Source organism: Lampris incognitus, chromosome 18, assembly GCF_029633865.1.
Source record: "Lampris incognitus isolate fLamInc1 chromosome 18, fLamInc1.hap2, whole genome shotgun sequence".
NCBI classification, from domain to species: domain Eukaryota; kingdom Metazoa; phylum Chordata; class Actinopteri; order Lampriformes; family Lampridae; genus Lampris; species Lampris incognitus.
The window spans coordinates 10,758,182-10,783,635 of NC_079228.1; the positions used below are offsets into that span (position 1 = coordinate 10,758,182).

The 25,454-nt window shown below is 49.4% G+C and overlaps 1 protein-coding gene across 1 annotated transcript in view; it reads left to right on the forward strand.

Annotated features, from left to right (window-relative positions):
* The window catches only part of trappc9 (trafficking protein particle complex subunit 9), a 217,845-nt gene that overhangs the window by 141,056 nt on the left and 51,335 nt on the right, over positions 1-25,454 (forward strand). Inside the window, exon 17 of the mRNA XM_056298382.1 lies at positions 25,201-25,343. Within this exon, the coding sequence (XP_056154357.1) occupies positions 25,201-25,343 (143 nt within the window). The remainder of the gene's footprint in view (positions 1-25,200; positions 25,344-25,454) is intronic.

Genomic DNA, 25,454 nt, shown 5'->3' on the forward strand with positions numbered 1-25,454 from the left:
TAATTATTTGCCTTGTGATTAATATTTCTCTCTCGGGTTGCCTGCTGGGTAAACATTTCTCATAAAGTAATACACGGGAGAGCTCATCATGTAAGGGTTATAAATATTGGTACGAACTGTGAATAGGAGCCCTTGATTTCCTTCGAGAGCCAACAAATCAGCCATCTTGCCAGGCAACAAGGCAGGATGGACCAAAAAAGAGCTAATGCAAAGCTTTATGGTCGTTTTTGACCCGCGCTGGGCACTGTGCGCGCACACACACACACACACACACACACTTTCAGCTTCCCCAGACACCCATAGATTGTGTGAAAGTAATAGAGCCTGTACTGTTGTGGTGCTTGTAGTTGTGGTGTGGAGGAGGCCCCTTTGGCCTAGCAGTGACCCGATGGTCAGGAATCAGGAACATTTATTTGTCATTTCATACCATGCACCTGGAACGAAACGACATATCGTTTCCCCCAGCTCACAGCAGTGCAACACAAAGACATAAACACATCCAAACTACAAAAAAAAAAAAAAAAACTTCAGGAACACACATATGCAACATATCAAAAAAGAAATAATCATTCGCTGTCTAAGAGCGTGAACGCCTGGGTGACTGGCGGAGTGCCCGTCTGCATGGGCTAGCAGTTAGCTTATCCCGCCCCACTACCGCGTCCTGTCAGACCGCCCTCAGTGTTTGCTCCTCGGGTGCAGCTCCAAACAGGGCTCGTGGTCCCTGGGTCCACCAGACGCGGCAGACCAGGCTCCCCCAGCCGATCCAACGCCAGCTCTCCCAGCCAGACACCTTCGGCACACCTCCCCGCTCTCCACACGACGACACCAAAAACACAGTCAACGCCCGGCGAGGCCGCCGCCAGACCGCCCTCAGTGTTATCGGAACTGCCGGTCTGCATGGGCTAGCGGTTAGCTTAGCCCGCCCTGTTTCTGCGTCCTGTCAGACTGCCCTCGGTGTTTCCTCCTCTTTGGGCACACCTCCAGGCAGAGCCACGGTCTCCGGGCCCACAGGACGCAGCGGACCAAGCTGTCCCGGCCGATCCAGCGCCAGCTACCCCAGCCGGCAAACGAAAACACAAACCTAGACGCAGACGTGGACGGTACTGGGTGAGGCCGCCGCAAACGTAAGTTCGCGCCGCCGTCTCCCCACACTCTACTGGGTGAGGCCGCTACAAATGTGAATTCGCGCAGCCATTGTCCCACACCGGAAGCGGTGTCACCTCCTGGATTCACCTCCTGGAAGGCCGAGCTGCCGTCTCAAGAGATCTGCTTGGGAAGGGAACTGACATGCATCATCGTTGCTTAATTAACGCCCGTGTTCCGCTGTGCCTCCCTGGGCCCCCCCCCCCCTATCCGTTACTGTTGGCCGGGGACGGTATCGACCAAGAGCCTTACCCCGGGCCCCATTGGGCTTTGTATTCTCCACACTGATCACTATATATGTAAAACCCAGCCTTTCTTTCTCTGAGCTCCCGGGTAGCTTCTTATGAGCTTCGGCTAGACAGACAGATAGCGAGCGAGTCTGCGGTCTCGTCTGCCTCGTGGCATTTCATGATTCAGTGAAATCTCCGCACAGGGGCCGTCTATATTTAGATCGGTACCGGGATACGCACGTGTCATTCGAATAGTTGTGTGGGTTGTTATTTTAACATTACGTTTTGAAAAATCACCAGTTGCTGATCAGTTGGCAGGCACAAACGCACAAAAGTAATTAACCGAGCGGTTGTTGTGATTGCAGATCTCACACATCAGTGTCAACGAGGCGTTGGGTGTTGCAAATAGAGCCGCATTAGGGATAAGGGTAACGCCGCGTCCGGGACATGTGGCGAGGTGTGACTGGTGTTCTGGCCGCGAGGTCTTTCTCTTCAGTAGACGTGAGATTCACGACCCGTCTCACCGCAGAGCCAAAGCGACGGGGTTTTTGCGTCGGGAGTGCTGAATTTCCGAGCTAACCCACGCTGTGGCGACCCCTGTTTAACGGCCGAGCCTCGACTCGAGGCGCCTGTATGGAAATACACGTCTTTTAGCACCTACATTAAGCGGGACTGGTTTCATGCGGGCTGTCCAGTGATGCTGGGTAATTAATGTTAAGTGTGCATGATGCAAACGAAAACGGCGGTTCGTTTCGGCAACGCTAGGGGGAAGGTGCGCACGCGTTAGCGCACGTGTCGGTAGCCGGTGCACACGGGCGATGCTCGATAGCCTACAATAGATTGGATTTATTTTGCTACACCCACCTTTCTCCTCTGCTGCTGCATGCTGGGCAGCGCTGGTGTCAGCCGTGTGTGTGTGTGTGTGGGGTGGGGGTTGGGGGGGTATGTCTTTGTGGTTGTTCAGTCCCGATACATGTGCCACGGCGTTAAAGAATACAGGGAAAATGGTGGTGGAGTTAATAGTGCTTACTGAACCATCCTCCATGTGCTTTGTCTCCTTAGTGTAATACTAATACTTGTAGTCTCGAACGGCCATGACGAAGTCCTATCTGCTGGTTTCTTTGTGTGTATGCATGTTTGTGCGAGCTCGGCGGGTGAAATTGGTAGAGAATTGAGCATGTTGTCATGCCTACCGGACCTCAATTCATGTGTGTAATCTATGTAGCTGGGCCAGGTGTGGCTCCATATGCCTCTATACTTAGGAGCCGGAGCGAGGATCACTTCGACCATGCCCGTATTGAGCCGCCCGAGCACGTCGGTGTTTACCTACTGGCCATGCATGACTATAATATACCTGTCCCGAGGAGACGGCGTGTAGTCAGTCATGCAACGTCCGACACGTGGCGCGTTGATGGGTGTTTGCGTGTGTGTCTGCCTCTGTAATATGTATTACTGTGTCTCGCAGAAGTCGACAGCTGTGAATGTGTGTGCGTGTCCACCCATGCATTGCAATACAATTCATCATTTCTCAGACCTCAGCCTCTTTTTTTTTTCTCTCTCCCAGCCACCACCTCTCCCCCATCTTTGAGGTTGACTCCGCATCCCCCACGGTTGACTGAACGCTTTTATGAGAACAACAGTTAAGGCCACGGTTGCTGCGAGGCATCCTCTTGCAGGTGCCCCAGGTGGTAAATGGCGGGACACATGCCCGGGACCACGGGGTTATGTAAAGAGGAGCGGCCTATCTCGCTCCAGTCACGCATTGAGCCTCGAAAGCTGCATGTGTGTGCAGGTTCTCGGTTATGGGCGGCGGCCATTTTTATCCAGAGAGACAGATGCCAATTTCTTACTTGACGAGATCTGGTGCCGCCGTCCTCCTCTCGCCCTCCCCAGCCTGCAGCGCTTTATGCGATTACACCCGATATAAGTGGATTAGTAAACGCTCACGGAAGAAATCAGATTATTTTGGATAAGTTCTTTTATTGATATATTTCATAGCCGGCCTTTACAGCCACGGAGGTCGCACATCTGGTGTATGGCGATATTCTCTCAGGGGCACCAAACCATTTTCCGCATCAGTTTTGATTTTTTTTTTTTTTTGTCCACTTCTCATATAACTGTGAGCCTACCAAATATTTTTTCTTCAAAGGCTAGGTTAGCCAAAACAGTTTTTTTTTAATATTTGTTGTTAAAATAAATTTTATGAAATTACTGTAAATGTAATCAAAAAACCTTGCAAAAATTAAGAGCTGCTTTGCATTCCCATATTCTTCGCTTTTATAATATTAAAGCAAAGACATGCAGGTGGCAAAGGCATAACAGACGCGTTGTTCTTCTATGGGGCGGCACGGTGGTTAGCGTGGTCGCCTCACACTGAGATGGTCCTGGGTTCGAGCTCCGGGGGTAGTCCAACCCTGGTGGGTCGTCCCGGGTCGTCCTCTGTGTGGAGTTTGCATGTTCTCCCCGTGTCTGTATGGGTTTCCTCCGGGGGCTCCGGTTTCCTCCCACAGTCCAAAGACATGTAGGTCAGGTGACTCGGCTGTACTAAATTGCCCCTAGGTATGAATGTGTGTGTGTGTGTGTGTGTGTGTGATGGTCTGGCGGCCTGTCCAGGGTGTCTCCCCCCCTGCCACTCAATGACTGCTGGTATAGGCTCCAGCATCCCCACGACTGTGAGAGCAGGATAAGTGGTTTGAATGATGGATGGATGGATGGATGGTTTGTAATTGTTTTTGTTGATCGGTTCCTTGTAAGAAGGTGTAATGTTTATTCCTATAAATGGAGGGAAAAAGAAACCTTGCTGTCACAGTTGACAGTTTGCTGATTGTAGCCTAAATGTGCCAAGAATAAAGGTAGGCTTATTTTTCTTCTTGAAATATTTGTTCTTTTTTTTTCTCTCCAAAAAGTATTGGATAAGCGGACTTGGAATTGGAATCGATAAAATTGATCCAGTACCCAACCGTAGACCCGGCGGAGTTCCTCTCATGCTCAACGGCACGCAGATAAATGATGGAGACAGTTAGGTAGGTAATGTGCTGCCGGTAGGTAAAAAGCAAGTTGCCTTGTAGCCTGGTTGGGGTAGTACAGTTCATCGGTCCCCACAAAAGTTTCCTAAAGCGAGCGCGCTAACAGCATCCATTTGTGCAGCTCAGCCAGCTTTTCAGCGGTTATGAAAGGCTTTTCAGCATGAGGGGACGTCAGCCGTGTTCCCTCCCCGTGTGAAGTGACCCTGAAAGGAAGTTCACCCGTCGCATTTCAGGAAGTGTGACTTAAGTGGTTACGTAATCTGGCCGAGCGCAGGACTAGCTGCTATGTTGTCAAACAGTTCATGGTCTGCCTCTGATGCATTTTGTTGCATGATGTCATCATATGTCTGCCCCTCCACCCCAGGCAGACTTGAACGCGTGTGTGTCTTGATGCTCGATAATCCAGGTGAGGACGCCGCAGAGAGGTGAGTCGGTTCATCTGGACACAACGTGTGTTGAGAGAAACGTTTCGTCGCTCATCTAATGCCCCTTTTCCACTGCATGGCGCTGGCTTTATTTATTTATTTGTTTATAGTGGTATTTTCATGTCACCTCTTAGTATGGGCTCAGCTGACTTGGAACCTCGACGGAGGTGGGACCAAAAAAAAGGTACCTGGTACCGGGTACTATCCCTAACTTTTGCCCAATGGAAAACCAAAATAAGCGAGCAGAGTTGAGTTGGGTCAAGCCGGTACCATGCAGTGGAAAAGGGGCATGAGAGACCTCTTCAGTCTCAACCGACTGCAGGTATCCACAGGGTCAAAATGACCCAAACCAACGATCAGGTTCATGTGCAAATTGCCATGACCATTAACTAGAGTTAGTTGGGTGTTGGTTTCAGTCGTTACGCCACTGTATCGTTAATAAGGGTGGGGACAGCTGCAGTCAGTTGAGACTGAAGAGGACACTGACATGATGATGAAACCTTTCTGCCAGTAGACATTGTGTCCAGATGAGCTGATCCACCTTTCTGTGATAAAAATGTGTGCGATATTTTAGGGTTATTTTCCCCAATTACCCCACTCTTCTGAGCCGACCCGGTCGCTGCTCCACCCCATTCTGCTGATCCGGGGAGGGCTGCAGACTACCACATGTCTCCTCCCATACATGTGGAGTTGCCAGCTGCTTCTTTTCACCTGACAGTGAGGAGTTTCACCAGTGGCACATAGCGCGTGGGAGGATCACGTGGCGGTCTATTCCGTTGTCTACCAACACAGCGATCGCCTGTTCGAATCCCTATGATACCCCTGGCTTGATCGGGTGTCCCTACAGACACAATTGGCCGTGTCTGCGGGTGGGAAGCCGGATATGTGTATGTGTCCTGGTCGCTGCACTAGCACCTCCTCTGGTCGGTTGGAGCAACTGTTCGGGGGGCAGGTACTGGGGGGAATAGCGTGATCCTCCCACGCACTACGTCCCCCTAGCGAAACGTCTCACTGTCAGGTGAAAAGAAGCAGCTGGCATCTCCACATGTATCGGAGGAGACATGTGGTAGTCTGCTCCCTCCCTGGGTCGGCAGACGGGGTGGAGCAGCGACCGGGATGGCTCGGAAGAGTGGGGTAATTGGGCAAGTACAATTGGGGATAAAAAGGGGGTAAAAAAAAATGTCCACTGCAGGGAGCAGGGAATAAGCTTGTCAGTCCTTCATGCACCGACTCTCGCTGTGGAGTAGTCAATCCATGTCTGCTAGCCAACAAATGTTGTGAGCATCCTCTTCTCTCTCCTTTTCCTACAAAGGAGGGCACAAGCTACACTGGCAGTAGAAGTATTAGTGCTCTCCATCTCCTTACTTTACCTCGGGACAGTGCTCTTTCTTTTTCTCACGTGCTTCACATGGATCAGCCGCCAAAAAGAGGCGACCCCATGATACTGTTGTGGCACAGTAAAAGCTGAAATGTTGTGAGGGGATCCTGACATCAGTCATCCCATGCCATAACCTAGTCGTCTCATGATGACTTGTGTGACGCCCAAAGAGCGGTGATATTTAGAAACTGCAGCCTTTAAAATGGACATGTTCTCCCAACTACAAGTCTACAGGTCCAGGTCAACTACAGGCCAACTACAAGTCTAGACTTGTGGTTCTCCAACTACAAGTCTGGTTGAGTCGTGTAATGTGTACCGGGGGTGACAGTGGCTCGGAGGTAGAGCGGGTTGTCTGCTTAACTGGAGCGTTGCCGATTCAATCCTCGGCTCCTTGCAAAAATGTGGGTGTTCTTGAGCACGACACCAAAAGCCCTCACTACCCCCCATGAGCCGGTGTACCTTGCATGGTTGACATCGCTGTCGGTTGTGAGGCTTTGAGTGGCTGTTGCAGCAGGAAAGGTGCTATTTAAAATTGATTCTATTTATGTTTTTTTTAATTAATTAAGTTTCCTTTATTAATCCCCTTGGGGAAATTCAATTACTGCAAATTAACCCATTCTAGCTGTGATCTGTGTAGCTAGGAGCAGTGGGCTGCTGCCTTCATGCTGCGCCCGGGGGACGTACTCCAGTTCTTTCCCCATTGCCTTGCTCAGGGGCACAGGCAGGAGGACAAACCCTAACATGCATGTTTCTCTTGATGGTGGGGGAACTGGAGCACCTGGAGAAAACCCACCACAGACACGGGGAGAACATGCAAACTCCACACAGAGGACAACCCGGGATGACCCCCAAGGTTGGACAACCCCGGGGTTCGAACCCAGGATATTCTTGCTGTGAGGCGACAGCGCTAACCGCTGAGCCACCGTGCCACCCGATACCATTTATTTGTACATTTGTTGGAGGAGGATGCTCAATTTGAGTTCAACCAAAATTCTCTTTGCCTTAATATTCTTATTTAAACATGGCTGCTCATATAAGAATCAGAAAAAGACAAAAAAGACACACACAAAAAAGGCTTTAAAGGAGATTTAATATTTGTGAATTGTCTGTTGTAATTGACTCTTAATTGCGCTGCATTAATTGCAGTAATCATGTACGGTTTTGGTGTTCAGCTGTAAGGCCAGGAAGACCTCTTGGCCATTCATCTTAACACTTTGGCGTGACATAAACTTGACATAGAACATGACATAGAAGCTAAGCAGGTGTGGGCTTGGCTAGTACTTCGATGGGAGACCTCCCGGGAAAACTGAGTTGTGGTATTGGTGGGCCAGTAGGGGGCAGTCTTCCCTCTGGACCTAAAAAAAAAAAGAAAGAAAGAAAGAAAGAAAACAACAAACATCAAATCCCAATGTCCTAGTGCAGTGAGGGGGACACTGCTGCAGGAGATGCCGTCATTCGGATGAGACGCTAAACCGAGGTCCTGGCTCACTGTGGTCATTAAAGATCCCATGGCACTTATCACAAAGAGTAGGGGGTTCCCCAGTGTCCTGGCAAAATTCCTAACCTGGCTCTCTCCATCTGTCCACCTAATCATCCCGCAGTGTAATTGGCTCAATGATTCCTCCCTCTCCACCTCAAGCTAATGTGTGGTGAGCGTTCTGGTGCAAAATGGCTGCTGTGCACCACCCAGGTGGTGCCACACATTGGTCTTGGTTGAAGTGAGTTACCCCCTTCAATGTGAAGCACTTTGGGTGTCTAGATAAAGCATTATATAAATGTAATGATTGTTATTATTATTATTATGATTACTATCATCATAAAAAGTACTTTTGTAATTATTGTAATAAATGCCATTGTCGTCATTTATGAACAGTTTGTGATATTTTCAGCCCCTTTGCCCAGCTCTGCCTTATGTCACATTTGAATGTATATTTTTCCCTGTCTGAAACACTGGCACTTCTTTTTCTCGCCCCCCCAGCCAGCACCTCTTGGTTCATGTAGGTAGTGTTGCACCAGTTTGATAGCGGATTACAGCAGCCAGAGAACAGAAGTGATCTTATCAACACACTACGATACTGTGCTGTAATTTCAACTGAGAACAAAGTGAAACTCATAATTTCATTGACGTTTTAGTTGTATTTTGCCCGGCAGGACCATTTGACATGTCATGGTTTATCTCATGTACTGCAACTGTTCACTTGTTTCCCCACTGTAATTACAAAAGACATTAGTACAAGCTAAAAATTCTCTTATTTTCTAAACAAGGTCATAAAAACCCAAGCAAGAAACATTTTAGTCTTTGCAGAAAACCAGGCAGTGTTGTGCAGGGAAGTCTTTTTCAATGTCTAAATTAAGACATTAGATTAAATTAAATTAAGATGTGTGGTATGCGCAGCAGGCTGGATTCAAATCTGGCCCGGGCCCTTTGCAGCCCTGTGATGGCCTGGTGGCCTGTCCAGGGTGTCTTCCCGCCTGCCGCCCAATGACTCCTGGGATAGGCTGCAGCATCTCTTTTCCGGGTTGAAATCTCGACAAGTCCTGGACTTGAAGCTCGGCTAGCGAGTGATAACGTGGAGGGTATCAGGCTACAAAATGGCTAGAAGGGCAATAACAACAAGAAGCCATGGGGCGTCCGGGTAGTGTAGTGGTCTATTCCATTGCTTACCAACACGGGGATCGCCGGTTCGAATCCCAGTGTTGCCTCCGGCTTGGTCGGGTGTCCCTACGGACACAATTGGCCGTGTCTGCGGGTGGGAAGCCGGATGTGGGTATGTGTCCTGGTCGCTGCACTGGCGCCTCCTCTGGTCGGTCGGGGTGCCCGTTCAGGGGGAGGGGGAACTGCAGGGGAATACCTCCCACGCACTACACACTACGTCCCCCTGGCAAAACTCCTCACTTTCAGGTGAAAAGAAGTGGCTGGTGACTCCACATGTATTGGAGGAGGCGTGTGGTAGTCTGCAGCCCTCCCTGTATTGGCAGAGGGGGTGGAGCAGCGACCGGTACAGCTCAGAAGAGCGGGGTAATTGGCTGGGTACAATTGGGGAGAAAAAAAGGAGGAGGGACCCCAAAGCAACAACAGGAAGCCTTTACACAAATCCCAGTGGCATCAGATTTACACCTCGCGAGGAAAAGGCGTGAGTCCTGTGTGAGGAGGCAGTCCTGTGTGAGGAGGCAGGGGTTTGTGGCCAGATGGCTGAGATCTGTAACCGTGCAAGGGCCAAAGCAACACGCACGACTTCTGAGGAAGGGCGAGAATGATGACACATGACAGAAAGACTGGCGTATGTATGGAAGAAGTGGGTTCCAGCGTGAGATGGTCAGAATGTACAGAAGCTATGAATCGCCACGGCATTCCCAGAGATTTATGCCTTCATCATTTTAATATCGGCTTTAAATTACATTAAATTGTTTTCCCTCTCTCTTTCAGAAGAGGTGCAGATATTGTGTCATTTATCCCTGTGATCCATCTGTGTGGAAACAATATTGTGCCCCATATCTCACCAGCTATGCCGAGGGGTGCAAATTAACAAACAACTGACGTTCGCGGGGCTCAGTTAGCCCGAAAAGCCAGACAGTTCTCATGAGACTGCATGAATTCTGGCTTTTAACACTGGAACTGAACTGCAAAACAAAACAGCATAATATTCTGTAGATGTCTTATCTCCTCTATTGCTGACAAGCCCTTTCCTTGTTTCACTTGCACAGAATAATGAGCACTAACCACATGAGCAGGCCTGAATCCAAACTCCCGAAGACAACCCAGGCTGCACAACATCACCGGGGTATATAGGTGTTTTTTTAAATTAAAGCCACATTACCTATCACCCCACTCTTCCGAGCCATGCCAGTCGCTGCTCCACCCCCTCTGCCGATCCGGGGAGAGCTGCAGACTACCACGTCTCCTCAGATACATGTGGCGTCGCCAGCTGCTTCTTTTCTTTCTTTTAAAAATTTATTTCTAGTTTTCCCCCTTATCCCACCCGATTAACCCAATGGCATATGGCCAGAACTCTTGTCGAATAACTCCCCTGGCTCACGTTTCCACAGGAAGGAGATAGTCGTAACACCAGCTTCCTTCAAACTCGTGTCGGCTGCTCTCGCCATTTTACACGCTGAAGCCTCGCATGGATTGCATTACCCTCAGGCTGCGAAGGAGACGTAGGGAGAATGCTTTCGGTTGCTTGGCTGCAGGCGCCCGGGTGGGCCAGAGGGGTCGCTGGAGAACGACGAGTCCCCGAACACTACACAGATCTACACCCACTATCCCTCGGGTAAGGGTGGCCTAATGAATGCCTTACCCCGTGGACGCTCTGGCCGTGACCGGTTACGGCGAGTCTGGGGTACGAATCTCTCAGCCACATGACAAGCGGGTTGCAAGAACGGCGGGTTATTCCGCTCGGCCATCAGAGCGACACCTGCCGCTTCTTTTCACCTGACAGTGAGGAGTTTCACCAGGGGGACGTAGCGCGTGGGAGGATCACGCTGTTCCCCCTCCCACCCCCGAACAGGCGCTCCAACCGACCAGAAGAGGTGGTAGTGCAGCGACCAGGACACATACCCTCATCCGGATTCTCAACCCCAGGCACGGCCAATTGGTGTCTGTAGGGACGCCCGACCAAGTCCGGAGACAACACAGGGATATGAACCGGCGATCCCCGTGTTGGAAGGCAATGGAATAGACCGCCACACCACCCGGACGCCCCTGCTCTTCCGTTTTCACTTCACAAATATGTGATTTAGATAGGTGTGATGCCTGTGTTTGATTGCTTCATAAGACACCATTGTATAGATGTGTCCAGCAATGGCGTCATATCCACCACCTTGTGTCTGTGATAACAGCCCTTTGAGACCACTATTGCAAATAAATATTACACACAACGTCTATTGCACGTTGTTCGTCCTGGGAGACCCCTCCTCCCTTGCTCTCCCTGAGGTTTCTTACTATTTTTTCTTCTCGTTAACGGGTTTTTTAGGAGTTGTTCCTTAACCAATGCGAGGGTCTAAGGACAGGAAGTTGTGTTGCAGTAAAGCCCACTGAGACAAACTTGTAATTTGTGATAATGGGCTACACAAATAAGATGGGCTTGACTTGAGGTATTTAAGGGGCCTGCGTGTGTGTTGATAATGGCCGAATATGAACGTAAACACTGCAGTGTGCTGCGTTGGTCACTGGATTTATGTGATAGTATGAAAAATGAAGCCGCGGGTCCCTGCCGGGGCTGTTTTTGGGTACACAGATTAGTCCCCGGAGCCCAGCCCTCAGAATTGTGTTGCGGGCCTCCGTTCGATGTGACAGATCGCCAACGGCATCCAGTCAGACCTACTCCCTCCTCCCTCCCACCTCCCTGTTCAGTGCTCCTTCTCTGCAGCTAACCAAACACTAAACTGTAGTTGCTTGCTTGAAGGGAGAGAGTACTACGCCGAGTGTACAAAATATTGCGGACGCCTGCTCCTTTCTTAGGAAAGACTGACGAGGTGTCTCCAGGTGAACGCTGCGATCCTTACTTGATTTTAAAACACAAAGTGTACTACGTTGGGGCCCCCATTCAGTACAGGCACATATTCCAGAGTAGTAATTAGTAATATCACTTTATGAATTAACGATTGATTATGCAAATGGTGATTGGGTGAAGTAATGAAACTAGATGTGGTAACTGGGGCAGGAAGGTGAGTGCTTGTTGGGAAGTGAGGAGGGCCAGGAGTGGGTTAACTGACCTCACCAGCACCCAGCTAACCTGTTCCTTAAATGTGTGCCTCTTCAAGTCGGTGCAAAGAGACGGGCCTCATGAGACAGCGAAGTCTTAGAAGCCCAGAAGGATTTGTGTTGGTTTAGGATTTTTTTTTATAGACGGCTGTACTTAGCATGGAAGGGGAATAGGCTGTTGAACTCTGCGGCAGTGGTGCATAACTTCTTCAAATTAATTCTGTCAAAGTGTACCAAATGGGTGCTCTATGAAGTGAAGCACTCCGTGTAGTAATATGTTACCATGCATGTTACTCTAGGGTTTTGATTTTGATATACTTTATTAATCCCCGTGGGGAACTTCTGCTCTGCATTTAACCCATCCTTGCTAGGAGCAGTGAGTGGCCGCCGTGCAGCACCCGGGGACCAGCTCCAGTTCATCTTGCCCTGCCTCGGTCAGGGGCACGGACAGGGGTATTAATGCTAACATTCCTCACCGCTTCTGATGTGGGAAGATGGCGGCACGAATTCATGTTCGCAGCGGCCTCACCCAGTACCGTCGATGCAGTGTCTGTGTCCACGTCTGCATCCAAATTTTTGTCTTCGTTTGTTGGCTGGGAGAGCTCATGCAGGATCGGCTGCGAGAGCTTGGTCTGCTGTGCTCTGGGCCCAGGGACCTCGATCTTGCCCGGAGCTGCACTCGAGTAGGTAACACCGAGGGCGGTCTGACAGGATGCGGAAGTGGGGCAGGCTAAGCTAACTGCTAGCCCATGCAGACCAGCAGTTCCGATAACACCAAGGGCGGTCTGGCATTGACTGGTGTTTTCGTTGTCATCGTGTGGAGTGCGGGGAGGTGTGTCGCGGGTGTCTGGCTGGGAGAGCTGGCGTTGGATCAGCTGGGAGGGCTTAGTCTGCTTCGTCCGGTTGCCGCAGGGCTACAGCCCTGCCTGGAGCGGTCCGACAGGACGCATAATCGGGGCAGGCTAGGCTAAGTGCTAGCCCATGCAGACCGGTTGTTCTGACAGTCATCCTAGCTGGCGTTTGTTCCCTTGGACAGTGATTTCTTTTCTTGTTTAGTTTGGATATACACTCACCGGCCACTTTATTAGGCACATCTGTCCAACTGCTCGTTAACGCAAATTTCTAATCAGCCAATCACATGGCAGCAACTCAATGCATTTAGGTATGTAGACATGGTCAAGACGATCTGCTGCAGTTCAAACCGAGCATCAGAATGGGGAAGAAAGGTGATTTAAGTGACTTTGAACGTGGCATGGTTGTTGGTGCCAGACGGGCTGGTCTGAGTATTTCAGAAACTGCTGATCTACTGGGATTTTCACGCACAACCATCTCTAGGGTTTACAGAGAATGGTCAGAAAAAGAGAAAATATCCAGTGAGCGGCAGTTCTGTGGACGAAAATGCCTTGTTGATGCCAGAGGTCAGAGGAGAATGGCCAGACTGGTTCGAGCTGATAGAAAGGCAACAGTAACTCAAATAACCACTCATTACAACCGAGGTATGCAGAAGAGCATCTCTGAACGCACAACACGTCGAACCTTGAGGCAGATGGGCTACAGCAGCAGAAGACCACACCGGGTGCCACTCCTGTCAGCTAAGAACAGGAAACTGAGGCTACAACTCGCACAGGCTCACCAAAATTGGACAATAGAAGATTGGAAAAACGTTGCCTGGTCTGATGAGTCTCCATTTCTGCTGCGACATTCGGATGGTAGGGTCAGAATTTGGCGTCAACAACATGAAAGCATGGATCCATCCTGCCTTGTATCAACGGTTCAGGCTGGTGGTGGTGGTGTAATGGTGTGGGGGATATTTTCTTGGCACACTTTGGGCCCCTTAGTACCAATTGAGCATCGTGTCAATGCCACAGCCTACCTGAGTATTGTTGCTGACCATGTCCATCCTTTTATGACCACAGTGTTCCCATCTTCTGATGGCTACTTCCAGCAGGATAACGCGCCATGTCATAAAGCTCGAATCATCTCAGACTGGTTTCTTGAACATGACAATGAGTTCACTGTACTCAAATGGCCTCCACAGTCACCAGATCTCAATCCAATAGAGCACCTTTGGGATGTGGTGGACCGGGAGATTCGCATCATGGATGTGCAGCCGACAAATCTGCAGCAACTGCGCGATGCTATCATGTCAATATGGACCAAACTCTCTCAGGAATGTTTCCAGTACCTTGTTGAATCTATGCCACGAAGGATTAAGACAGTTCTGAAGGCAAAAGGGGGTCCAACCCGGTACTAGCAAGGTGTACCTAATAAAGTGGCCAGTGAGTGTATGTGTTAGTTTGAATATGTGTGTTCTTGTAGTTCTTGAATGTGTTTTTGTGCGTATGTTGTACTGCTGTGGGCTGGGGGAAACGGCATTTCATTTCATTTCATGTGCGCAAGTGCATGAGGTGAAATGACAGATAAAGTGTTCCCTTCCTGTTCCTGATTCCTAACATGCATGTCATTTTTTATGGTGAGGGAAACCGGAGCACCCAGAGAAAACCCATCGCAGACACGGGGAGAACATGCAAACTCCACACAGAGGACGACCCCACCCCCCCCAAGGTGGGACAACCCCGGGGTTCAAACCAAGGACCTTCTTGCTATGAGGCGACAGTGCTAATCACTGGGCCACCGTGCCGCCCGTGCCAATTTGGGGGTTGTATTTGGAAATAGGCATAATTTTCAGATCGCTACTGGATCAGCGAGACCAGTTGCTGTCCGTTTCTGTGCACATTCCTTGATGACAGTCATACCTGTCTGGTGCTCGCTGGTGCTGGCCGCTATAATAACTGCAATTTGACATCCCATAACCCCCTTCGTCACTGATACCTCATAGACAGGTTTTCCCTGCCATGCTTAAAAGGTCTCCTATTCTAATTGCCACATGAAAGGCAGACCCTAACTGTTCGTGGGTGTAGAGTGTGACATTATAAACACCATGGGCAGAAATGTCAGCACCATCATTAAATGGATCAGCTTGGATGTGTGCCAGGATTTTGGGGGGTTTCGGGGTGGTTGAGGGTAGAAGGGAGAGGTGGAGTCCTCTTGTCATGCTATGTTGAATTATGTTCTCCAGCCTACTTGTTGCCCACTTCTGTCAGCGAGGTCAGCTATTTCGGTGTGCAGGCAGCCAGGTTGTTGCCGAGCAGTTTTGGATCCTGTAGAACTGCATCATTTGTCAGTTAAACAGGAAGCTGTTGAAGAAACGCACACTCTTCATCATTTGGGGCGAATTGCTGTTTTATTACACCAGTTTTCACTTTTGTCAGAAACGGAGAGAATTTTTTTGGACCCCCCCCCCCAATTGTATCTGGCCAATTACCCCACTCTTCTGAGCTTTCCCAGTCACTGCTCCACCCCCTCTGCCGATCCGGGGAGGGCTGCAGACTACCACATGCCTCCTCCCATACATGTGGAGTCGCCAGTCATTTCTTTTCACCTGACAGTGAGGCGTTTCGCTGGGGGGATGTAGCGCATGGGAGCATCAAGCTATTCCCCCCCAGTTCACCCTCCCCCCCAAACAGGTGCCCCGACCGACCAGAGGAGGCGTAAATGCAGAGACCAGTACAACATACCCACATCCTGCTTCCCACCGGCAGGCATGGCCAATTGTATCTGTAGGGATGCCCGACCAAGCCGGAGGTAACACGGGGATTTGAGCCTACGATCCCCGTATTGGTAGGCAACGGAATAGACCGCCATGCCACCCGGACGCCCCTGCTCTTTCGTTTTCACTTCCACTTCACAAATATGTGATGTAGATATGTGTGATGCCTGTGTTTGATTGCTTCATAAGACACCGTTGACGCCACCATTATGACGGTGGCATCATATCCAAAATCTGTGAAATGAAGCCGGTGAGTAAAACTACATCTTAACTGATATGCACAGTGGCAAAAAACTACACATATATGACCTAGGTTGTAAAACTACCCCCAACAGAATCATCCTTTAAGAAACATCTTAGAGATGTCAGTTGTGTGCTACATTGTGTCTGTGATAACAGCCCTGTGAGACCACTATTGCAAATAAATATCACACACAACATCCATTGCATGTTGCCCCCCCCCCCAAGAACAGGTGCCCCTGACCAACCAGAGGGGGCGCTACTGCAGCGACCAGAACACATACCCACATCCGGCTTCCCACCCGCAGACACGGTCAATTGTGTCTGTAGGGACGCCCAACCAAGCCGGAGATAACACGGGGATTCGAACCTACGATCCCCATGTGGGTAGGCAACAGAATAGACCGCCATGCTACCCGGACGCCCCCCAGAGAGAAAAACATGTAACCCTACTGCTACTCCAGCCAGTATGTGAGTAGACAGAAGAAATCCCTTATCTTTGCCGAAAACCAGATTTGTATTCAGTTTCCTAGCCGGGTTCTGGCCACTGCCACTGTTCTAAAGCAGCTGCAGGACGTTGTCTGTTTGACTTGTCCTCGCTCCTCCTCCTTGCTGGCCATGAAGACCAGGTGCAGCCCTCGGGCACATCATTGATTGGTTGAGTGATTGGTAGCCAGACATTCGTATGTGTGGTACTTTGAGCACAGCTCCAGAATGGACACACCGCATCACAATGCCCCGCAGTCAGCTGTGTTTTTCATCCGGCCCTGGAAAAGCAGAAACCACCAGGGAGCGGATGGCTGTTCCGGCTGACAGCTTACTTCCCTGGCACCGAGCAGATGTACCACAAGCGGGGCTCAAAGCTCACTTTAAGGACAATTAGGCACACAAGGCTCAATTTTTGGATTGTCAAAGTACAGTGTGACTCCGACTCTACGTGCCACCTGACGACAATGCGCCACAAAGAGGAAAACTTCTGTTCACATTAAGCATCCAGTATCTGTGAATACACAGTAATAGGAAAATGAATTCTTGGCGGTGTTCGGGGGCAAGTAGTGAGTTATTCAGCAGAATTAGTTTCTAATTTTAACTTTACATTCTCTTTTATTGAGATTTAGCTTTGAAAGAACGTCTTTAATAAATTAATCTCTTTGCCGTTGCTGCTTTGTCCTATCTATAATATGGCTCTTTGCTGGAGGGTGACATTGTGAACCAGTGCTTTTTACCATGACTTTTTCCAAGGTTGGGAGAAAAGTGCAGTGAAATCCTACTCGTAGCTTTATTGCCATTATGGAAGTGGAATGAACGCTTACTCTGCAGGTCTTCATCTGCCGCCCTCTGTCAACCCACTTACATTGGTGTCTGATAGCATTGTCCCAAAATATGGAGTAAGTGGGCGTCCGGGTAGCGTAGCAGTGTATTCCGTTGCCTACCGACCCAGGGATTGCCGGTTTGAATCCCCGTGTTACCCCTGGCTTGGTCGGGCGTCCCTACAGACACGACTGACCGTGTCTGCGGGTAGGAAGCCGGATGTGCTTGTGTGTCCTGGTCACTGCACTAGCGCCTCCTCTGGTCGGTTGGGGGGAACTGGGGGGAATAGTGTGATCTTCTCACGCGCCAAGTCCCCCTGGCGAAACTCCTCACTGTCAGGTGAAAAGAAGTGGCTGGCGACTCAACTTGTATCGGAGGAGGCATATGGTGGTCTGCAGCCCTCCCCGGATCGGCAGAGGGGGTGGAGCAGCAACCGGGATGGCTCAGAAAAGTGGGGTCATTGGCCAGGTACAACTGGGGAGAAAAGGGGGGGAATCCAAAAATAAAAATGAAAAAATATGGGAAAAGTGCAAAACAGGGTAAAGTTGGAGTAACTTCAGCATCCTGGTATAAATATTTTGTTTTGAGCCTGTATATCACTGTAACAGTTAGCTGTTGTGGTATTCAGCCTGGTGTCCTGTGCCTGTCCTGCAGCATATTCATCCAGCTGAGGCTCCTGTGAGAAGATAGCCATAGTGTAGTGGGCTTTCCACCCACACACGTTATATCTTGGATGAGTCAGAGTGGGCCTCCGAGCGCTTCCCATACTGTGGGCATCCCACTCACTGCCCACTACTATCCCTTCACCACAAGTACCTACACTACCGCTGGCATCCTATTTCATGTTTTGAAGGAGTCATAATGTTTGAGTCATATATTTGGATGAGGGCCTGTTCCCCGCCCCCAAGTCAGCACTTATCGCAGCAAGGCAGCACAGTATAGACAGACTTTTACTAGCCTGCTTGAGGAAATTCATTGACATGACATTCGATAGAACATGGTTACACAGATGTGGAGTATGGAACGAGGAAATGTGTGTTGGCTTGAGGGCAGCTGTTTAAAGCAACATTGTGTATTTTTTTTCTTATTAATCTGTTAAGATCTGGAGTGTGTACACAACAAATTGAGACCTCTGGCACTTCAATACACCACTTGATGCCACTACTATCCCCTTAAATGCTCAGGTGCGACAAGCATGGGCAGTTTCGTTGCAATAGCAACAAACAAGATGTGATCATGTATTTGCGCACAGGAAACGATCTCACAACCAGGCATGATAGGAATGAACCTGGGTTTTCAGATGTTTCATTCTTTAGCAATGGTTTGTTGGTGATAGGGATTGCAGCAAATACATGGGCTCCATTGCTGAAGAAAAGAAAACATTTTGAATCCTGCCTTCATTTTATCATGCCTCATAGCAAGCGTCACTTCCTGTGTGCAAGGAAGCGATCGTGTCTCATTCTCTAAATTAATAGAAAAATCACCGAATGTCACCTTTTTTCGTCCTCTGCATCCTGTAATGGAAGATGGCGGCATGAATTCACGTTTGCGGCGGCCTCACCCAGTGCTGTCCATGCAGTGTCTTGTCCATATCTGCATCTAAGTTTTGTCTTTGTTTGATGGCTTGGAGAGCTGGTGCTGGATCAGCTCGGAGAGCTTGGTTTGCTGTGTCCTGTGGGCCCAGAGACCACGGCCCTACCCGGAGCTGCACCCGAGGAGGTAACACCGAGGGCGGTCTGACAAGATGTGGAAGTGGGACAGGCTAAGCTAACTGCTAGCCCATGCAGACCGGCAGTTCCCATAACACCAAGGGCGGTCTGGCGGCGGCCTCACCTGGCATTGACTGTGTTTTCAGTGTCGTCGTGTGGAATGCGGGGAGGTGTGTCGAGGGTATCTGGCTGGCATAGCTGGTGTTGGATCAGCTGGGGGAGCCTGGTCTGCTGCGTCCGGTGGGCCCAAGGACCACAGCCCCTGCCCGAAGATGCACCCGAAGAGGAAACACCGAGGGCGGTCTGACAGGACGCGGAAGCGGGGCAGGCTAAGCTAACCGCTAGCCCATGCAGACCGGCAGTTCCGACAGTCATCCTGGCTGGTGTTCGTTCCCTTGGACAGTGATTTTTTTTTTCTTTTTGTTTAGTTTGGGTGTATATGCTAGTTTGGATATGTGTGTTCTTGTAGTTCTTGTAGTTTGGATATGTGTTTTTGTCTTTGTGTTGCACTGCCCTGGGCTGGGGGAAACGATATTCCGTGCATGAAATGAAATGACAAAGTGTTCCTGATTCCTGATTTAATTGGTCTCGACACATGAAAGCAGCGGTAAAGTGGGGGGGATCCAGGTACCGGTGCTGCATTCATACTCAGAACAGTGTCACGAAATGAGTTTGTGAGTAAATGAGTTGCATTTAATAGGTTGTATCCTAGTCTCTCTGTTAGAAGAAGTTAAAGAAAGCATATTTCAAGATATAAGATCACATGGGCATTGTATAGCCGTTATAAAAGATATTCGTTCATTTTGCCATCAAATTGAATGACTCCGTGTTGCTCGAGCTTGCGTGATGAGTTGTTTAGCTTCCACCTGCGAGTGGTAATCACTTTGTGCCACGTTAGCTTGCAGGGTTTTTGTGTCTTTTGCTCCTGTCCTGCCTGTCACTGTGATGGACTTTATCTCAGTATTGCTGTCAGGGGGCACGTGGCTATGCCATAATCTCCTCAGCCTGGTATGTCAGGATCCTTATCTCCGTGTCAGGACATTTACAAACACTTCACCTCTCCCTGTCTCACTCTTCTTCCCACCTCTTGTTCACGAGTGGGGGAGGGTTTTCACTCAGCGTCTCCTACCGTTGTTTGGCAGATGCTGCACTTTTCTAGATAGCTGTGATTGACGGTCGTGTGGGGCTTTGTTCCGACACAAGCACTGAAGCATTCTGGGTACGGTCCCGCCATCTAAATTGTGTGGCAATGATTTGTGGTGTTTCAGCTCAGAGTGAATATGTCTTCTCTAAAGCGAAGGAACGGAGAGAGAGAAGGCTCACGTTGGGGTGTTCTGTCTAAAATGTGGAGAACTTGCATTTTGGGCATCGTTACACCGTCCAGTGTGAAAATGGTACAATTTCTGCTTCAAAGTTTAGTTTGTTTTCAGCCTTTACCCTAGCTGTAAATCCTAAACTCCTAACACGGGATCACAGGGTCCTGAACCTCCTCACCTCACCTAGGTCCACCGTCAGGACACCCCTATAGGGTTTCGATTGTGCATGTTTGTTTACAGCATGGGGCGCTACTCCACATGCATTTCTATGGTTCTCCGCTAACTGGACATTTTAGTGTCTTTCCATTGTCAAGACGCATTGATCCTCTGCAAAGCCACGATGTCCCCCGGTCCATAACATCAGTCTATCGATGAATGCACCTAGGACTGCTGCTACCCATAGGAGTAGCAGGATTTATTATCCAGGTTTACTCCTCTAGATCCGCCGTGTTGTGCTCTGTTGTCTCCTGACAACGTTAACAGGATCACCGCGAGGAGGGTGTGGCTCTTCACCACCCACAGACGGTCATTCATCGTGGAGAGGCTATATTTTGCCCTTCACGTGATGCTGGGGTGTATGGAGACCAGTCTAGGACTCCACAAAAGGCCGTCTAGGAAAGGTACTACTTTTATACTTAACCACTTAACCCCAAAAGGGTCCTGAAAGCATTTTTTTCCGGTGAGGCAGCAAGTCTACAAAGTCCTTTAGTACTTAGGAGAGAGGGTTATGATGCCACGAGTGGCTTAAAAAGAAAAAAGGATCCTCACGAACGATAGGGCGGCACAGTGGCCCAGTGGTTAGCACTGTCACCTCAGAGCAAGAAGATTCTGGGTTCGAACCCAGGAGTTGTCCGACCTTGGGGGGGGGGTCATCCCAGTTCGTCTTCTGTGTGGAGTTTATATGTTCTCCCCATGTCTGCGGCGGGTTTTCTCCGGGTGCTCCGGTTTCCCCCACCGTCGAAAAGACATGCATGTTAGGGTTAACACTCCTGTCTGTGCCCCTGACCGAGGCATGGCAGGAAGAACTGGAGGTGGTCCCCGGGCGCTGCACAGCAGCTGCCCACTGCTCCTAGCTACACAGCTAGGATGGGTTACAGATATCATTAAAGTATATCAAAATCAAAAAAAAAATCTCTGTTGACGCTTTTTTTTATACGTAAACAAAATGTACTACCTAGTAGTCTTCAGGATAGACTGCCATAGACATTTTTATGAAGCCTTGATAGCTATTTTACTATTCCCCAAATCACTTCCAGACAAAGATCGTCGTAGTTAAGGCACAGTGAGACTTATTCCATTACTCAAGGCAAGACGAGAACAAAATGGGGCAGAAGTATTTACTCAGTGCTGCATTGTTATCTAAAGGCTCTGCATGTGTATCTGCCATTATTATTCTGACAGTGTTATGAGGAGGCTCTCCCCATAGTGTGTGTGTGTTTGTGTGAGAGAGAGAGATAGAGACAGAGAGAGAGAGAGACAGAGTCAGAGAGCAAGAGAGAGAGACTTTTTTTCTTATTCTTATTGCATGTGTTGATGTATATGTGTTCTGTATTGTATACTGTTCTTGTCCTTTATGTGAACGCACACGCACACACGCATGCAGAGACAGACAAATTCACACACATCCACTCACACGGGATCTTGTTGCCATGACGTAGCTTTGTAAATTGTTTTATTGCATGTGTTGATGTATGTATGTTGTGTATTCGTGCAGTCTTATTGTCCTTTATGTGAAAATGCTTTGCAATACAAGTGTATATTTGTCATGCTAATAGAAGCGAATTTGAATTTGAGACAGAGACAGAGAGAGTAAGACAGTCAGAGAGAGACAGATTCAGAGAGAGAGACAGATTCAGAGAGAGCAAGAGACAGAGTCAGAGAGAGACAGATTCAGAGAGAGCGAGAGAAAGAGACAGAGTCAGAGACATAGAGAGAGACAGTCAGAGAGACAGATTCAGAGAGAGCGAGAGAAAGAGACAGAGTCAGAGACATAGAGAGAGACAGATTCAGAGAGCAAGAGAGAGAGAGACAGAGAGAGAGAGACAATCAGAGAGAGACAGATTCAGAGAGCGAGAGCAAGAGACAGAGTCAGAGAGAGACAGCGAGTGAGAGACAGAGTCAGAGACAGTTAGAGATGAGTCAGAGAGAGAGAGATAGACGAGTCAGAGAGAGAGAGAGACAGAGTCAGAGAGAGACTCAGAGAGAGACAGAGACAGTCAGAGAGAGATGAGTCAGAGAGAGACAGAGAGTCAAAGAGAGAGCGAGAGACAGAGTCAGAGAGAGAGTGAGAAACAGTCAGAGAGAGACAAAGAGAGCAAGAGCAAGAGACAGACAGAGAGCCACAAACAGAGAGAGAGACAGTCAGAGAGAGAGACAGAGAGTAAGAGAGATGGAGTCAGAGTGAGTCAGAGTGAGAGAGACAGAGAGAGAGAGAGTGTTTTCATGTGCGAGTGAAAGTTGTCGCTTTCCCTGGGCTGCATGCTGCCACTGTCCTGTTCCTACCGCCTCACTACAGTGGAGCCTATTTTTATGCCTGTGTGATTGAAATAGAGTCCTGTGGGAGCCGAGGGCTGTGAAATGACTGAACAGAGAAGGGACTCTGGGGTCAGCCCCAGTCTGCAAGGCAACCAGCGAGAACGCTTGCTGTTCGCCAGTTTCTCCGATACGAGCCCTCATTCCTCCAGAGGACCTTGTTCAGGCCATTAGTACAACATAGCCAGCCCAAGAACCCGCAGCTGTCCCCAACACGGGGGCTTCAGAGGCACGGCGTATTGTTGCAGAGAGCACCGCGAGGATGGAAAGCTCTAGAGGAAATTGATTTGAGGAGAACTTTTGTTGCATCTACTATGCCTCTTTCCACAAAGAATCAGAGCCCCTTTCAGTCAATCTGTGAAAATGACAAGCACTTCACTCTGCCGTAGCATTTATTCATAACCAAAGCCATGTTTTTTTCTTTCCTCATGCGAGCGCAGCTGCTGGATTCCCTCCACTCTCAAAGCACAATGGCAGAAATGCCTACCTTCAAGGGAAACCAAAAAAGATCCGTCCATTATCCGAACTGCTTATCCTGCTCTCAGGGTCACGGGGATGCTGGAGCCTATCTCAGCAGTCATTGGGCAGCAGACGGGGAGACACCCTGGACAGGCCACCAGTCCATCACAGGGCCAACACACACATACACACACATTCATACCTAGGGTCAATCTAGTATGGCCGATTCACCTGACCTACATGTCTTTGGACTGTGGGAGGAAACCGGAGGAAACCCACACAGACACGGGGAGAACATGCAAACTCCGCACAGAGGATGACCCCCAAGGTTGGACTACCCCGGGGCTCGAACCCAGGACCCTCTTGCTGTGGGGCGACCGCGCTAACCACCGCGCCACTGTGCCACCCACCAAAAAAGCAGAGACAGCGAAATAGTACTCATGGATTTCATTCACACTGCTAGTGTATAGATTCAAACTATCACTGAAAGTTGTCATGAGAGCATTCCTCCTGCTATGTTGTATGATTTGGAGACAGTGGTGCCAATGAAAAGACAGGAGGTGGAGCTGGAGGTGGCAGAGTTGAAGATGATAAGATTTTCATTGGGAGTGACGAAGAAGGACAGGAATAGGAACGAGTATATGAGAGGGACCGCTTAAGTTGGACGGTTTGGCGACAAAGCAAGAAGGGCAAGATTGAGATGGCTTGGACATGTGGGGAGGAGAGATGCTGGGTATATTGGGAGAAGGATGCTGAATATGGAGCTGCCAGGGAAGAGGAGAAGAGGAAGGCCAAAGAGGAGGTTTATGGATGTGGTGAGGGAGGACATGCAGGTGGCTGGTGTGACAGAGGAAGATGCAGAGGACAGGAAGAGATTGAAACGGATGATCCGCTGTGGCGCCCCCTAACGGGAGCAGCCAAAAGTAGTAGTAGTAGTAGTAATAGTAGTAGTAGTAGTAGTAGTAGATGAGAGCATTCCCCTCTTTTGCAATTGAGACTTTAATTAAAATCGTCGGCATCACCACATCACTTGAGTTTCTTTTGTTTTATTGCAGTGCGCATCTTCCGCTATGAACCCTGGGTCCAGTCTTCCATACCAGGTTGGGTCTGGGGGTTATCGGGGTGCTTGGGTGATGCAATGATATTTTTCTCTCCTCGGTGTACTGTGGCACTGTCATTAGCTTGTAATAGCACAGACATCTAACCAGCGGACCCTGAATCACTCCACTTTGGCCCTCCTCCTCCTCCGAAGATGGGATGGAGCGAAAATAATCAAAGAACTGGCAAGATCTTTTCTTTTTTCTTTTTTTTTCTTTCTGGAAGGCGCAGCAAGTGCCTCCATCAGCAATATGCGGAGGGATGATGTGCGCTGTATGGGAAGAAAAGCAACACCTTGGATGCTCCCTCAGCCCGCTTTAGTCTATTGCCTGAGTCAGCTACTCCTCCTTTCCTATTAACTGTCACTTTTCATTTCCCCTTGCTATACTTTGCCCACTTGGCTGCTTGTTCTATGCCGCCCCCCCACCCCACCCCACCCATCCCGTGCACGCACATGCACTCACACACACACTCACACTGCTGAAAATGTCTTGACTTCTAAAGCGGCGTGTCCACCTGCTCCCTCATTGCGGAACATGGCCGCCCACCCCAACCATCCTCTCTTCATATTGTTATGGAAACTGCATCAGTACCGACTCATCTCTGTGATGAGTTCACCCCTGCACCCCTTTCTCTCCATTGCCACTGAAGTTGTGGTCTACGTTACAATAGCCGTAGCAGAGGTGTGTTCATTATTCCGCTTGATGACTTTTTGAAGCGGCGCTCTCGAACCGCTAGATATCGGCCGCTGGGTCGCCGTTTGGTCACCCCATGAAAGAAAAACAATCCAAATAATTGGTGCCGTCTCTTTATGTTCAGAGATTCCTCTGAAATTCTGACTGTAATTTCTCAGATAGAGTTGATAAATGTATGGTGAAGGTTGTGTTTTGTTTTTTATCCCCCCAGCCCCCCCCCCCCCCCCGCTCAGCAGAACCTCGGTCAGGTTATATACGGCCCACGGGTCCGGTGGAGTCAGTTTTATCTCAACAGACGTCTCGGTTCTTGTTTTGTTTTTTCAGACTTTGGAGGCAGTGCTGAACTTCAGGTACTCCGGGGGAGCGGGCAAGGTAGAGGGCTACTACAGAGATGTTTCCCTGGGGGTCCACATCGACGTGGAGCCTTCTGTGTTCTTTACCAGGGTCAGCACCCTCCCGGCAACCAGGTAACAGACTCAAATGTGCAGAACAAGACTGATGTGAGCAATGCTGATGTCTTTCTTTTTTTTTTTACACCCCCCCCCCCCCCCCCCATTTTCTCTCCAATTGTATCCGCC